This window comes from Anoplolepis gracilipes, unplaced genomic scaffold (genome assembly GCF_047496725.1).
Source record: "Anoplolepis gracilipes unplaced genomic scaffold, ASM4749672v1 Contig24, whole genome shotgun sequence".
Classification (NCBI taxonomy): Eukaryota; Metazoa; Arthropoda; class Insecta; order Hymenoptera; family Formicidae; genus Anoplolepis; species Anoplolepis gracilipes.
This window is the reverse complement of record NW_027328672.1, coordinates 8449-21910: the sequence shown is the minus strand read 5'-3', so window position 1 is coordinate 21910 and position 13462 is coordinate 8449. Positions and strand designations below refer to the sequence as shown.

The 13462-nt window shown below is 27.1% G+C and overlaps 2 protein-coding genes and 3 pseudogenes across 2 annotated transcripts; 4 read left to right on the top strand and 1 right to left on the bottom strand.

Moving 5' to 3' along the window:
* Window positions 1–336: 336 nt before the first annotated feature.
* On the top strand, window positions 337–1882 carry LOC140675867 (uncharacterized). The gene is made up of 3 exons (XM_072910497.1): window positions 337–719; window positions 1022–1358; window positions 1433–1882. Exons 1-3 carry the CDS (start codon window positions 337–339, stop codon window positions 1880–1882), a joined length of 1170 nt encoding a protein of 389 aa, XP_072766598.1.
* A 74-nt stretch (window positions 1883–1956) lies between these two features.
* Window positions 1957–2307, top strand: LOC140675866 (uncharacterized). Its single transcript, XM_072910496.1, has one exon. The coding sequence runs from the start codon at window positions 1957–1959 to the stop codon at window positions 2305–2307; it is 351 nt and encodes a 116-aa protein (XP_072766597.1).
* A 3958-nt stretch (window positions 2308–6265) lies between these two features.
* Window positions 6266–7056, top strand: LOC140675865 (cytochrome c oxidase subunit 1-like; annotated as a pseudogene).
* A 2585-nt stretch (window positions 7057–9641) lies between these two features.
* LOC140675864 (cytochrome c oxidase subunit 3-like) lies at window positions 9642–10431 on the top strand (annotated as a pseudogene).
* Window positions 10432–11674: 1243 nt separating this feature from the next.
* On the bottom strand, window positions 11675–12991 carry LOC140675861 (NADH-ubiquinone oxidoreductase chain 5-like; annotated as a pseudogene).
* Between the last annotated feature and the right edge of the window lie 471 nt (window positions 12992–13462).

The following is a 13462-nucleotide window of genomic DNA, read 5'->3' as shown; positions in this document are numbered from 1 at the left end:
CTGGGTGAGTCGAGGCAGGACACCAGGGGAACTACCCTGGTGAGGTGGGTGAATTCGCTCGGCCTTCACGTTATTAACGAAGGCCGAGTGAGCACATGTGTCTGGCCCCAAGAGGAGTCGATCGTGGATATAACGATCGGCTCCAAGGGGGCCAAGAGGATGGTGCGAGGATGGCGCGTGGTGGGTGACTCGAGAGGGGAAACCTTTTCGGACCACTAATACATTGAATTTGTCCTGGACGCCGTGCATTACTGGGTACATCACCCACCTCGAGGCGGGGACACAGGTAGGTGGACCCTCACAAAGCTGGACCCCAAGAAACTAGAAGAGGCCTTAATGACCATTTTGTGGGGTATCCCGGAGGGAGAGGAAAGGCGGGACATTAACCTGGATGTGGAATGGTTGCGGGGCGTTATGCGCGAAGTCTGCGACGCAGCCATGCCACGCGCCAGGGTCCTCCGCCCACGTCACGCCGTCTATTGGTGGACGGAGGAAATAGCGCAATTAAGGCGCTCCTCTGTCCAGGCGCGACGCACCCTCTTTCGTATTCCCAGAAGAAGAAACCCGGAGATCCGAGAGGAGGCCTTGGCTGCCTATAGGGCCGCAAGATGCGCCCTTAGCGCCACTATCAGGAAGTCCAGGGCCAGTTGTTGGGATGAGCTACTGTCATCCCTCAACACGGACCCATGGGGGCGTCCATACAGAATAGTTCTGAATAAGTATAGGAACTGGACACGCCCCCCGTCACGGAATCCCTGGATACTCCCGTCCTCAGGAATGTTGTGGACACCCTCTTCCCGCTAGTGGTTTAGGAGTCCACACTCAACTGGGGTCCCGGCCTGGGGGGACCTTATGAACTAGAGGAGGACGAGGAGATATCCAGCAACGAACTTCAGCGCGCCGTCAAAAGAATAGGATCAAGAAAAGCTCCTGGCCCTGACGGCGTGCTTGGAAAGATATGAGTCTGGGCACTGGACTTTCTGGGAGAACATCTGAGGTACATATTTAATAAATGCCTCAGACATGGCGCTTTCCCCCAGCAATGGAAGCAGGCTAAATTGGTCCTGCTCCCCAAGGAAGGCAAGGAAGAAGGAACCCCGTCGGCATATAGACCAATATGCCTGCTGGACGAGGTCAGCAAGATCTTTGAGAGGATCATTGCAAAACGACTTGTTCGACATATATCCCGAGAGGGTGGTCTCCACGAGGAGCAATATGGCTTCCGCGAGGGACGTTCGACTGTGGATGCGATTAGTCGTGTTACGTCCCTCACGGAAGAAGCCGTGGAAGGGGGCGGGGTGGCACTTGCGGTATTACTAGATATCGCAAACGCCTTCAACACCCTGCCCTGGGATAGAGTAATGGATGCCTTGTTGCAATACAGGGTCCCTCCCTACCTTGTGGAGATCATCAGACAATATTTCCGGGATAGGAGCCTGGAGTTCGTCACACAAGACGGACTCCAATGCCGACGGGAAATTCGATGCGGGGTTCCGCAGGGGTCAGTCTTAGGACCCCTACTGTGGAATCTCACATACAACCGAGTCCTTTGCCTTCCTCTCCCTCGTGGCTGCCACGCCATCTGCTATGCAGACGACACATTAGTGGTGGCCGCGGGGAGCAGCTGGGGGATACAGCAGCCAAGGCCGAGACAGCGGTGGCAGTTGTGGTACAAAGCATCACTGGTATGGGTCTTAGAGTGGCGGCTCAAAAAACCGAGGCTCTTTACTTTCACAGTAAATCCTCTGGGAAACCGCCAAGGACTCATATCCGGGTGGGAGATACTTCTATCTCGGTGGGGAACCGGCTTAAATATCTCGGTCTCCTACTGGACGGCGAGTGGAAGTTTGGACACCACTTCAATGTCCTTGCCCCAAGGTGAAGCGCTTCTCCACGGCGTTGGGTAGGCTCCTGCCAAACCTTGGGGGACTGGATGGTTGAATCCGCCGTATATACATGGGCACCGTAAATGCGGTGGCCCTGTATGAATGCCCAATATGGGCGACGGATCTCGTGGCCATGCGTTATGCAAAGGACAAGTTCCGACGCATACAGCGCAGCATGGCCGTGAGGGTGATAAGGGCCTACCGCACGGTGTCCCATGCGGCGGCCACGGTCCTGGCGGGTTCGCCCCCCTTGGAGTTCCTGACCGCAATGTACGCGGAGCGGTATAATTGGGAAAGGGGGCTCAGGAGGGGTCATGGCCCTCTACCAGCCAGGGTCAAGAAGACCATCCGGATCCACGCCCAGCGGTCTATGGTGGAGAGATGGAGTGCCCACCTATCTGACCCGAAGACTGCGGGTTAAAGAACCCGCGTTGAGGCCGTCCGGCCCTGTCTACAAGAATGGTTAGACAGGGCCCGAGGTGAGGTATCCTTTAGGATGACACAGGTGCTCACCGGGCATGGGTGCTTTGGTGAGTACCTGTATCGAATCGGCAAGGAAGGTACCACGGCCTGCCACCATTGTAAGGAGGTGAGAGACACGGCGCGGCACACGCTGGAGAAGTGTCCGGCGTGGGACACGCTGCGCCGTGATCTCTGTTCAGTGGTTGGCAACGACCTCTCGTTGCCAACCATGGTTACGAAGATGTTGGGTGATGAGAGATCCTGGAAGGCGATTGCCTTCTTCTGCGAACAAGTTATGACGCAGAAGGAGGCGGCCGAGCGCATACGCCGACAAGAAGAGGCGGCGGCAGAAGCGGCGATTGCGGCCGCTGCAGCGGCTGTTGTAGATGACAGCAGCGAGGAGAAACAGGAGAAGGAGAGTGACTCCGATGGGAGCTTGGGTCCCTCCTTGCATCGGCTACCCCCACTGACAATGAAGCTAAGGCCTTGACGAGCAATTGAGGGGGGACAATCCAGTCGCCCTCTCCTCAAAGGAGAAGATGACATTAGAGGGGGGCATGGTTGGGGATTGGATGTCTCCACCAAGTGCTCCCCTCCCCCTTATTAGCCCATCCCCCTTATTAAATTAAATGTAACTCATTTAAATCTTAACTATTCTACATTTTGATTTGAATTATAATTATAATTAAATTTTTAAATTATTAATCTTTTAATATAATTTTTCAACAACAATATATAAAAATTAAATTAAGTAATTCTATTCGTGGATTATCAAATTAATCAACAAGTTCCTCTAAATCATAAAATACCGCCAAATTTTTTATTTTTAATGATTAACATTTAATATTTAATTATATTTTATTTTCATTTAAATAATAGGGTATCTAATCCTAATTTATTATATAAATTTTTTTAATTTTATTATTAATTTAAATAAAATTATTTAACTTTTAATATCTATTCATATTTCACCATAAAAAAATAAATTAGTTAAATATATTTATTTATTTATATATTTTATATTTATATATAATTATTTAAATTTATTTTTATTTAAAGTATAAACCGCAATTGCTGGCACTTTATTTATTAATAATAAATTATAATTTTCTATTATAAATTTTTATTTAATTAATTATTATAAATACTAATTTATATATTATTAAATTATTTAAATTTTATATAATTTTTTAAAATTTTATTTATACTTTAAATTATAAAATAAATTAAAAAAAAAAATTAATTTTGTAATTATATTTATTAATTATTAAAAACAAATTATGAAAATAATTTAAATTTAAATTTAATATGAATATAAAATTTAATTTATAATATACATAAAAAAAAAAATTAAATAATATTCCCCCCCCCCTTTTTTATATTATTATCATTATTATTAATTATTAATAATTATTTAAATATATTAAAATATTTTATTAATAAATAATTTTTTTTTTCTATATTTTAGGTTTTTAATATTTTAAATTAAAAATAATGATTAATAAGTTTTAATTAATTAATATTAAATAATTAATGTTAATTAAATATTTTAAATATATATAATTAATTATATATTTATAAAAATAATTAAAATATTTTATTAACATTAAATAATAATTATTAAATAATATTAATGTATATATAAATAAAAACTTAAATTTTTAATTTTTTTTACTTTCTATAAAATACTCTCCTTAAATTTATATAAATAAGATTTTTAATTATTATTAATTATTTTATTTATAGATAAGTTTTTTAATTTTAATTTTAATAATATATTTTTTTTTATAAATACATATAATTAAAATAGTCAATTATTAAATTTAAATAAAATTACTCTCTCCCTCTGAATTTTATTTTAACTAATTATTCTTTTTTAATTCTATAATACCTAATTATTTTAAAAAAATCAATTTTTATAATAATTTTATTTATAATATTTTATTATTTAATTTATTAATTAATCTTTATAACTACTTTAATTTTAATAAATTCTTTTATTATTTTTACTAATACAAATTTAATTTAAATTATTTATTTAAATTTACTTATAACCTTTTTTTAAATTAAATTTACTTATCATATTTAATTTTAACTAATGATTAATAGTCAATTTTCAAAAATATTATACTAATTTATATTTATTTAATTAAAGTAAGAAAGCTAATTCTCTAAGCTTTTAGGTTCATACCCTAAATATAGAAATTTTATCTTTCTCTTATTTAATTAATTATTTTTGCTATTTAAATTTTATTAATAACTAAAAATTTATTTAATGATATGCCTGATAAAAGGATTATTTTGATAGAATAAATCATACATAATTTATATATGTTTTCATTTAAATTAATTTTTTTATATTTAATAGATTTAAACTATCTCAAAAAATTTCAAAAATTTTTATGCTTCATAATACATTAAAATATAATATTAATATTCAATATTTATTCAAAGTTTAATACAACTAAAAAATTAATTTTATTTATATGCATCATAATTTATTCATAAAATTTTTTTTATTGTCTTATTTAATTTATTTTTCTTTTATTTCTTTATTTTTATACGATTTATTAATAATTTGATTTATTATGGAAATTAATAATTTTTTATTCATTTGTTTTTTATCAATTAAATTAAAAAATAAAAAAATTATTTTTTTATATTATCTCATTCAAGCTTTAGCTTCCTTAATAATAATGTTAACTTTAATTATTAATAATTTTATATATATACAAATAAATTTTATTATAATCAATTTTTTTATCTCTATTATAATTAAATTAGGGATCCCCCCATTTCATTCATGAATCCCTTCTGTTGCTATTTTTTTAGATTGATATTCATTATTTATTTTTTTAACAATTCAAAAAATTATTCCTTTATACATAATTTCACTTATTAACTCTCCAATTTTTTTACTATATTTTATAATTTTAACATCTGCATTTATCTCCGCCTTTAAAATAATTAATTCAATAAATTTTAAAATTTTATTAAGATTTTCTTCAATTAACCTAATGTTTTTTTCAATTAACCGGATGAATATTAATTTTAATTTATTTTAAAACCCTAATCTGATTTTCATATTTAATATTCTATACACTTATCCCATTAATTATTATTATAATTTTTATATATTTTAAAATTTCATTTAGATTTTCTTTAAGTAATAACTTTCCTTCAATTAATTTTAATTTAATTTGTTTGTTATTAATTTTTAATTTAGCCAGAATTCCCCCACTAACGTTTTTTATTTTTAAATGAACTATAGTCTATATTTTTTTATTAAATTCAAATTTTTACTTTATTTTTATTTTAATGATTTTAAATTCTTTCATTTTAATTTATGTTTATATTAATTTAATAAATCTAATAATATATTTTTATTCAATTAAAATTAAGCTTTTTAATAAACCAATATACATATATAAATTTTCTTACTCATATAGATTATTTATTTTTTTCATGATTTTAAGCTTAATCTTTTCATTAATTATAATTTCAATTTAGTTTGTATACAATTTTTTAAAATTAGATATATAATTTTCACCCCACTTAATCAATAAATTTTAAATATTAAGATTTTAAGTTAAATTTATAAACTTTAAACCTTCAAAGTTTACACAATAAAATTTTTAAAAATTTTTAAATTTTAAAAATTCTAATATTTTAATTTTTTATTAAAAATTTCTTTAAATTTGCAATTTAATATTCTTATTAGTTAAACTATAAAATATATAAAAAATTTTTATTTTTATAACACATTTAATGTAATATCAGAAAATTAAAATTTTCTTAAATAAATTTACAATTTATTACTTAAATCAGACATGATATCTATTATTATCTCACTTAAACTTAGTAAATAATTTTATTATCAATAAAAATATACTATGAATAAGTGATTTTATTCAACTAATCACAAAGATATTGGCATTCTATATTTTTTATTTGCAATTTGGGCTGGGATAATCGGATCTTCTATAAGAATAATTATTCGTTTAAAATTAGGATCATCTAATGCACTAATTAATAATGATCAAATTTATAATTCAATAGTTACTAGACACGCATTTATTATAATTTTCTTTATAGTTATGCCATTTATAATTGGGGGATTTGGAAATTTTCTTGTCCCTCTAATACTTGGTTCACCTGATATAGCCTACCCTCGAATAAATAATATAAGTTTTTGACTTCTACCCCCCTCACTCTCTCTACTTTTATTAAGTAATTTTATTAATGATGGAACTGGGACTGGATGAACAATTTATCCCCCTTTAGCCTCTAATACATTTCACAATGGTCCTTCAGTAGATTTAACAATTTTTTCTCTTCATATTGCCGGAATATCTTCTATTCTAGGGGCTATTAATTTTATTTCTACAATCTTAAATATACATCATAAAAATCTCGCAATTGATAAAATACCCCTTCTAGTTTGATCAATTCTCATTACAGCAATTCTCTTACTTTTATCCCTCCCAATTTTAGCCGGAGCAATCACAATACTTTTAACAGACCGAAATTTAAATACTTCATTTTTTGATCCGTCAGGAGGGGGTGATCCTATTCTTTATCAACATTTATTTTGATTCTTTGGTCACCCCGAAGTTTATATTCTTATTCTCCCAGGATTTGGGCTAATTTCCCATATTATCATAAATGAGAGAGGAAAAAAAGAAACCTTTGGTGCCTTAGGAATAATCTATGCTCTTATAGCAATTGGATTTTTAGGCTTTATTGTTTGGGCTCATCATATATTTACTATTGGGCTAGATGTTGATACCCGAGCCTATTTCACTTCAGCAACAATAATTATTGCAATTCCAACAGGAATTAAAATCTTCAGTTGAATTACAACACTTCATGGTACAAAAATTAATTATAATTCCTCTCTTTGATGGGCTATAGGATTAATTTTTTTATTCACAATGGGGGGATTAACTGGAATTATACTATCCAATTCCTCAATTGATATTATTCTTCATGATACATATTATGTTGTTGCCTACTTTCATTATGTTCTTTCTATAGGAGCTGTATTTGCCATTATTGCAAGATTTATTCATTGATTCCCTCTTATTACAGGATATTCTTTAAATAATTACTTTTTAAATATTCAATTTATCTCAATATTTGTTGGTGTAAATTTAACATTCTTCCCACAACATTTTTTAGGGCTGAGAGGCATACCTCGACGATACTCAGATTATCCAGACACCTACCTCTCATGAAATATTATTTCTTCAATTGGTTCATTAATTTCTATCATCAGATTAATTTTTTTAATATATTTAATTTGAGAATCCCTATCATCTAAACGTCTTGTCTTAAATATATTCTATCTTAATCCTTCATTAGAATGACTAAGAAAATTACCACCTGTTAATCACAGATATAATGAAATTCCTTCAATTTAATTAAAAATTATCAACTTTAAAAAATTTTAATATGGCAGATTAGTGCAATAGATTTAAACTCTATATATAAAGATAAATTCTTTTATTAAAAATAAATACTTGAATAATTTCCCTTCAAAATTCTAATTCACCTACATATGATATAATAATTTTTTTTCATGATTTTACTATAATAATTTTAATTTTCATTACTTTATTAATTCTTTTTATTATAATTTCAATAATTAATAATAAATTTACTGACCGATTTATACTTCAAGGCCACACTATTGAATTAATTTGAACTATTTTTCCAATATTTATTTTAATTTTTATTGCCATCCCATCAATTAAAATTTTATATTTAACTGATGAGATATTTAATAATAAAATTACCCTGAAATCTATGGGACATCAATGATATTGAAGGTATGAACTTTCAGATTTTTTAAATATTGAATTTGATTTATTTATAATTCCTACTAATGAATTAAACCCCAATGAATTTCGTCTATTAGACGTAAATAATCGTTGTATTCTTCCATATAATTATCCCATTCGTGTTTTAACTACATCTATAGATGTAATTCACGCTTGAACAGTCCCATCTTTAGGAATTAAAATAGATTCTACACCCGGACGACTAAATCAATCAATGTTAATTATAAACCGACCAGGTCTTTTTTTTGGCCAATGTTCTGAAATTTGTGGTATAAATCATACATTTATACTCATTGTTATTGAATCAACAAACTTTCCTAACTTCAAAGACTGACTTCTTACCTTTTAACTAATTTTTTTTATTTTAATTGAATAATTAATAAATATAAAATATAATTTTTACATTCATTAAATGACTGAAAGTAAGTTTTGACTTTTTAAGTCAAATTATAATAGATCTAACACCCTATTTTTAATGTAAAGAATTAGTTTAATATTAAAAAACATTAAATTGTCAATTTAAAAATATTTTCACCCCCACAAAAATATTCTTTTATACCACACATAATACCGATAATATGAGCAATAATGTTAATTTTATCTATATTTTCACTTTTTATGATTTTAAGCATTATTTATTTTTATCCTATCAACTTAAAAATTAATTATTATAATAATATAATTTTAACAAATCCTAAAAAATGAATTTGAAAATGATAATAAATTTATTTTCTATTTTTGACCCCTCAACTAGAATTAATTTTTCTCTAAATTGATTAAGAACTTTAATTATTTTTCTTATTTTTTCATATCAATATTGACTTATCCCCTCTCGTTTACATATATTTTTTAATTTTTTATTAAATTTTCTAATAAAAGAATTTAAAATTTTAATTAATTATTCCTATTCTAATTTAATTATTTTTATTAGTTTATTTTTATTTATTATTGTAAATAATTTCATAGGCTTATTCCCCTATATCTTTACATCTTCTAGTCACTTAAGTTTTTGTCTTTCTTTATCTTTATCCCTGTGAATTTCTATAATGTTATTTAGAATTTTAAATTACACTAATGATTTCTTTTCTCATCTTACCCCTCAAGGAACTCCCTTCATTCTAATACCATTTATAGTCATTATTGAATCAATCAGTCTGATTATCCGGCCTCTCACGTTGGCAATTCGTCTGACAGCAAATATAATTGCAGGACATTTACTTTTATCATTATTAGGATCTTTCTGGGCAAATTATTAATAATTTCTTAATTTTTTTAATTATAATCTCCTCTCAACTTTTATTATTTATTCTTGAATTATCTGTATCAATTATTCAGGCCTATGTGTTTTCCATTCTTTCTACATTATATAGAAGAGAAATTTAATTAATTTTTACTATTTCAAATAAATAAATAATAAATAATTATAATCAAATTTTATAGTATTATCATTATGACAAAATTACATCAAAATCATTCATTTCATTTAGTATCAATTAGACCTTGGCCTATTATTATTTCTTTCAGATTATTTAATAACTTAATTTCAATAATTATATGATTTCATAAATTAAATTATCTAATTATAATTTCTATTCCTTGCACATTATTATGCATATATCAATGATGACGAGATGTAACACGAGAATCAACATTTCAAGGATCTCATACAATTAATGTATATATTGGCCTTCGCTTAGGGATAATTTTATTTATTATTTCAGAAATTTTCTTTTTTATTTCCTTTTTCTGAGCTTATTTTCATTCTGCTTTAGCCCCTTCCATAGAAATTGGTCAATTATGACCCCCCTTAGGCATTAAACCATTCAATCCATTTGATATCCCTCTAATAAATACTATTATTCTTTTATCCTCTGGGATAACAGTAACTTGAACGCATCATTCTATCTTAAATAAAAACTTTAATGAAAGATATCAAAGCCTCTTATTAACAATTATACTTGGGATTTATTTTACCTCCCTTCAAATAATTGAATATTTCGAGTCACCTTTTTCAATTGCTGACTCTATTTATGGGTCAACCTTTTTTCTAGCTACAGGCTTTCACGGAATTCATGTAATTATTGGGACGCTATTTCTTTCAATTTGTTTGCTTCGCATAAATTTTCTTCATTTCAGAAAATCTCACCATTTTGGTTTTGAGGCAGCAGCCTGATACTGACATTTTGTAGATGTTGTTTGATTATTTTTATATATTTCTATTTATTGATGAAGATACTAAAATATTACTTAATTTAAATTAATTTATTATTTTATAAATTTATATAGTATATTCATATTACATTTAATTTCCAATTAAAAAAATTAAAAAAATTTTAATATAAATAATTTTAACTTTTATTTATATAATTACATTTTTTATTATTCTATCAACTCTAATTTTATTAATTAATTTACTTATCTCATCTAAATCATTAGCAAATCGAGAAAAAATCTCACCATTTGAATGTGGATTTGATCCTCTATCTAATTCTCGTCTCCCATTTAGAATTCAATTTTTTTTAATTAGTTTAATCTTTTTAATTTTTGACATTGAAATTACTCTCTTAATCCCATTAATTTACATATATTTTATAAATAAAATTATTATTTTTTCCTCATTATTGTTCATTTTCATTCTAATTTCTGGCCTAATCATTGAATATTTAGAAAAATCAATTGACTGAAAAACTAATTAAAATTTATAATTTTTTTACATTTATAAATTTATTTTTTATTCTTGATAAATTTTATTCAGGATTTTAGTTAAACATAAATAACATTTAAATTGCAATTAAAAATTAAATATCTTAATATTTAAATCTTAATTTTCTTTTAAAGTAAATATTTACATTTAATTTCGACCTAAAAATTTGATTAATTTCAATTAATCTAAAAGAACCACATCGAATAAAATTTATTTTTTGAAATAATAATATTTTTGAGCTTCTAACTCAACATTCAATGAAAGGTTTCATTTTATTTCATAAATTTAATAAATATCTAATTAAAAATTATTAACTAAAACCAAAAAAGAGGTAAATTATTGTTAATAATTATATTGAATCTATAAAAAAATTCTAGTTAATTTTTCTTTTTTATTCATTTATATAGTTTAATTAATAAAAACCTTATATTTTCATTATAAAAATAATAAATTTTTCTTTATTTATAAATAAATTATTTAAAAATAAAATCTTATTATCTTAATATCTTCAATATTATGCTTTACGAAATTTAAGCTATTTAAATATAAATTACTTTAAAAATTAATTAACTAATAAAAAAAATAATTAATAAAATTAATACTGAAATAAAAATAAATATATAAATTTTAAATAATTTTATCTTAATTACTAATCTATTTATTATCCTATAAATAATTTTCTTTCCCATAAATTCAATCCATATCTTATCTATCCTATAGGTGTTTAATCTACAAATTATAATAGGACTATAAATTCATATATATATATAATTTATAAATCATATAGATCTAAAAAAATAACTAAATATTAATATATTAATTAAATTTTTTATAGACATAATCAACCTTAATAATACTCCCACAAATAATAATAACATTGTAGTTATTTTTACATTTACATTCATATATAAAAAGTAATTATCAAAAAAAAATATTCACATTAATATAGATCCTCTAATTAACCTTAAGATTAATAAAACAAACATCGATAAATTCATTAATTTATCTTCTTTATAATAATAAAATCTTGAATTTTTAAATGAGCCAAAATAAATATAATAAATCAATCGTAAAGAATATGACACAGTAAGAGAAATTGATAAAGTAATTATTATTAATAAAAAAATATTAATATTATTTAAATAGATAATTTCTATAATTAAATCTTTAGAATAAAATCCGGCTAAAAAAGGAATTCCTATTAATGCTAATCTAGAAATATAAAATCTTATTATAGTAAATGGAATAAACTCATTTAAATTACCACATAATCGAATATCCTGATTATTATTCATTAAATGAATTATAACTCCTGCACACATAAATAATAATGACTTAAAAATTGCATGAGTCAATAGATGAAAAAAGGCTAAAAAATTAAATCTTAAACTTAAAATTATTATCATTAACCCTAATTGACTTAAAGTAGATAAAGCAATAATTTTTTTTAAATCATTTTCAAAATTTGCCATCAACCCAGCTATAAATATAGTAAAAATTGAAATATATAATATAATTTTCTCAATGCCCCTATTCATTAAATATTTATTAAAACGAATTATTAGATAAACCCCTGCAGTAACCAAAGTTGATGAATGAACCAAGGCTGATACTGGGGTCGGGGCGGCCATAGCTATTGGTAATGAAACAGAAAAAGGAATCTGAGCACTTTTTGTAGCTGCTGCTAAAACAATTATTCTTAAAATTAACTTATAATTTTCCATAAAACTTAAATTCCAACTTCAAAATGTAAATATTAATCCAATTCTTATTAATAACCCAATATCTCCCACTCGATTGCATAAGACTGTCACTATCCCAGAATTATATGATAAATAATTCTGATAATAAATCACTAAACAATAAGAAGTTAATTCTAACCCATCTCACCCAAATAAAATTCTAATTAAATTAGGGCTAATAATCATTAAAATTATTGATAAAACAAATATAATTACTAACTTAATAAACCGATCAATAAATATGTCATCGCCTATATAAATTATTCTATGTAATATAATTATTGAAGAAATTAATATAACTACCCCAATGAACAATGAGACTCAATCAAATAAAATATAAAATTCTACATTAATTGAATTAAAATTAAAAAATAATCATTCCATTATATATCTTAAATTTATTAAATTTAAATATAATCTTATAAAAAAAAATAACATAAAAATAATTATTATAAAAAATGAATAAATTTATAATAATCTAAGATAAATTTTTTTTATATCACTAATTTCACAAATTAATATTTTATTTTAAACTACTTAAATAATGACATTATAATAAAATAAATAAATAATAAACATTACTTATTTATTAATAATTAATATTATCTATATTGACTAATATAACAAAACTAAATTCTATTTAAAAAAATTAATGTATTAAACTTAAATTTAAAATTATTAAAATTAAAGGAATTAAATGAATCAAAATAATCATATAATCTTTTATATAAATAAATTGTTGAAAATTTTTCTTCAAAATAATTAAATCCATGCTGAATATATGAATATAAATATAATGAATAAGCACTCCTAAAAAAACAAATC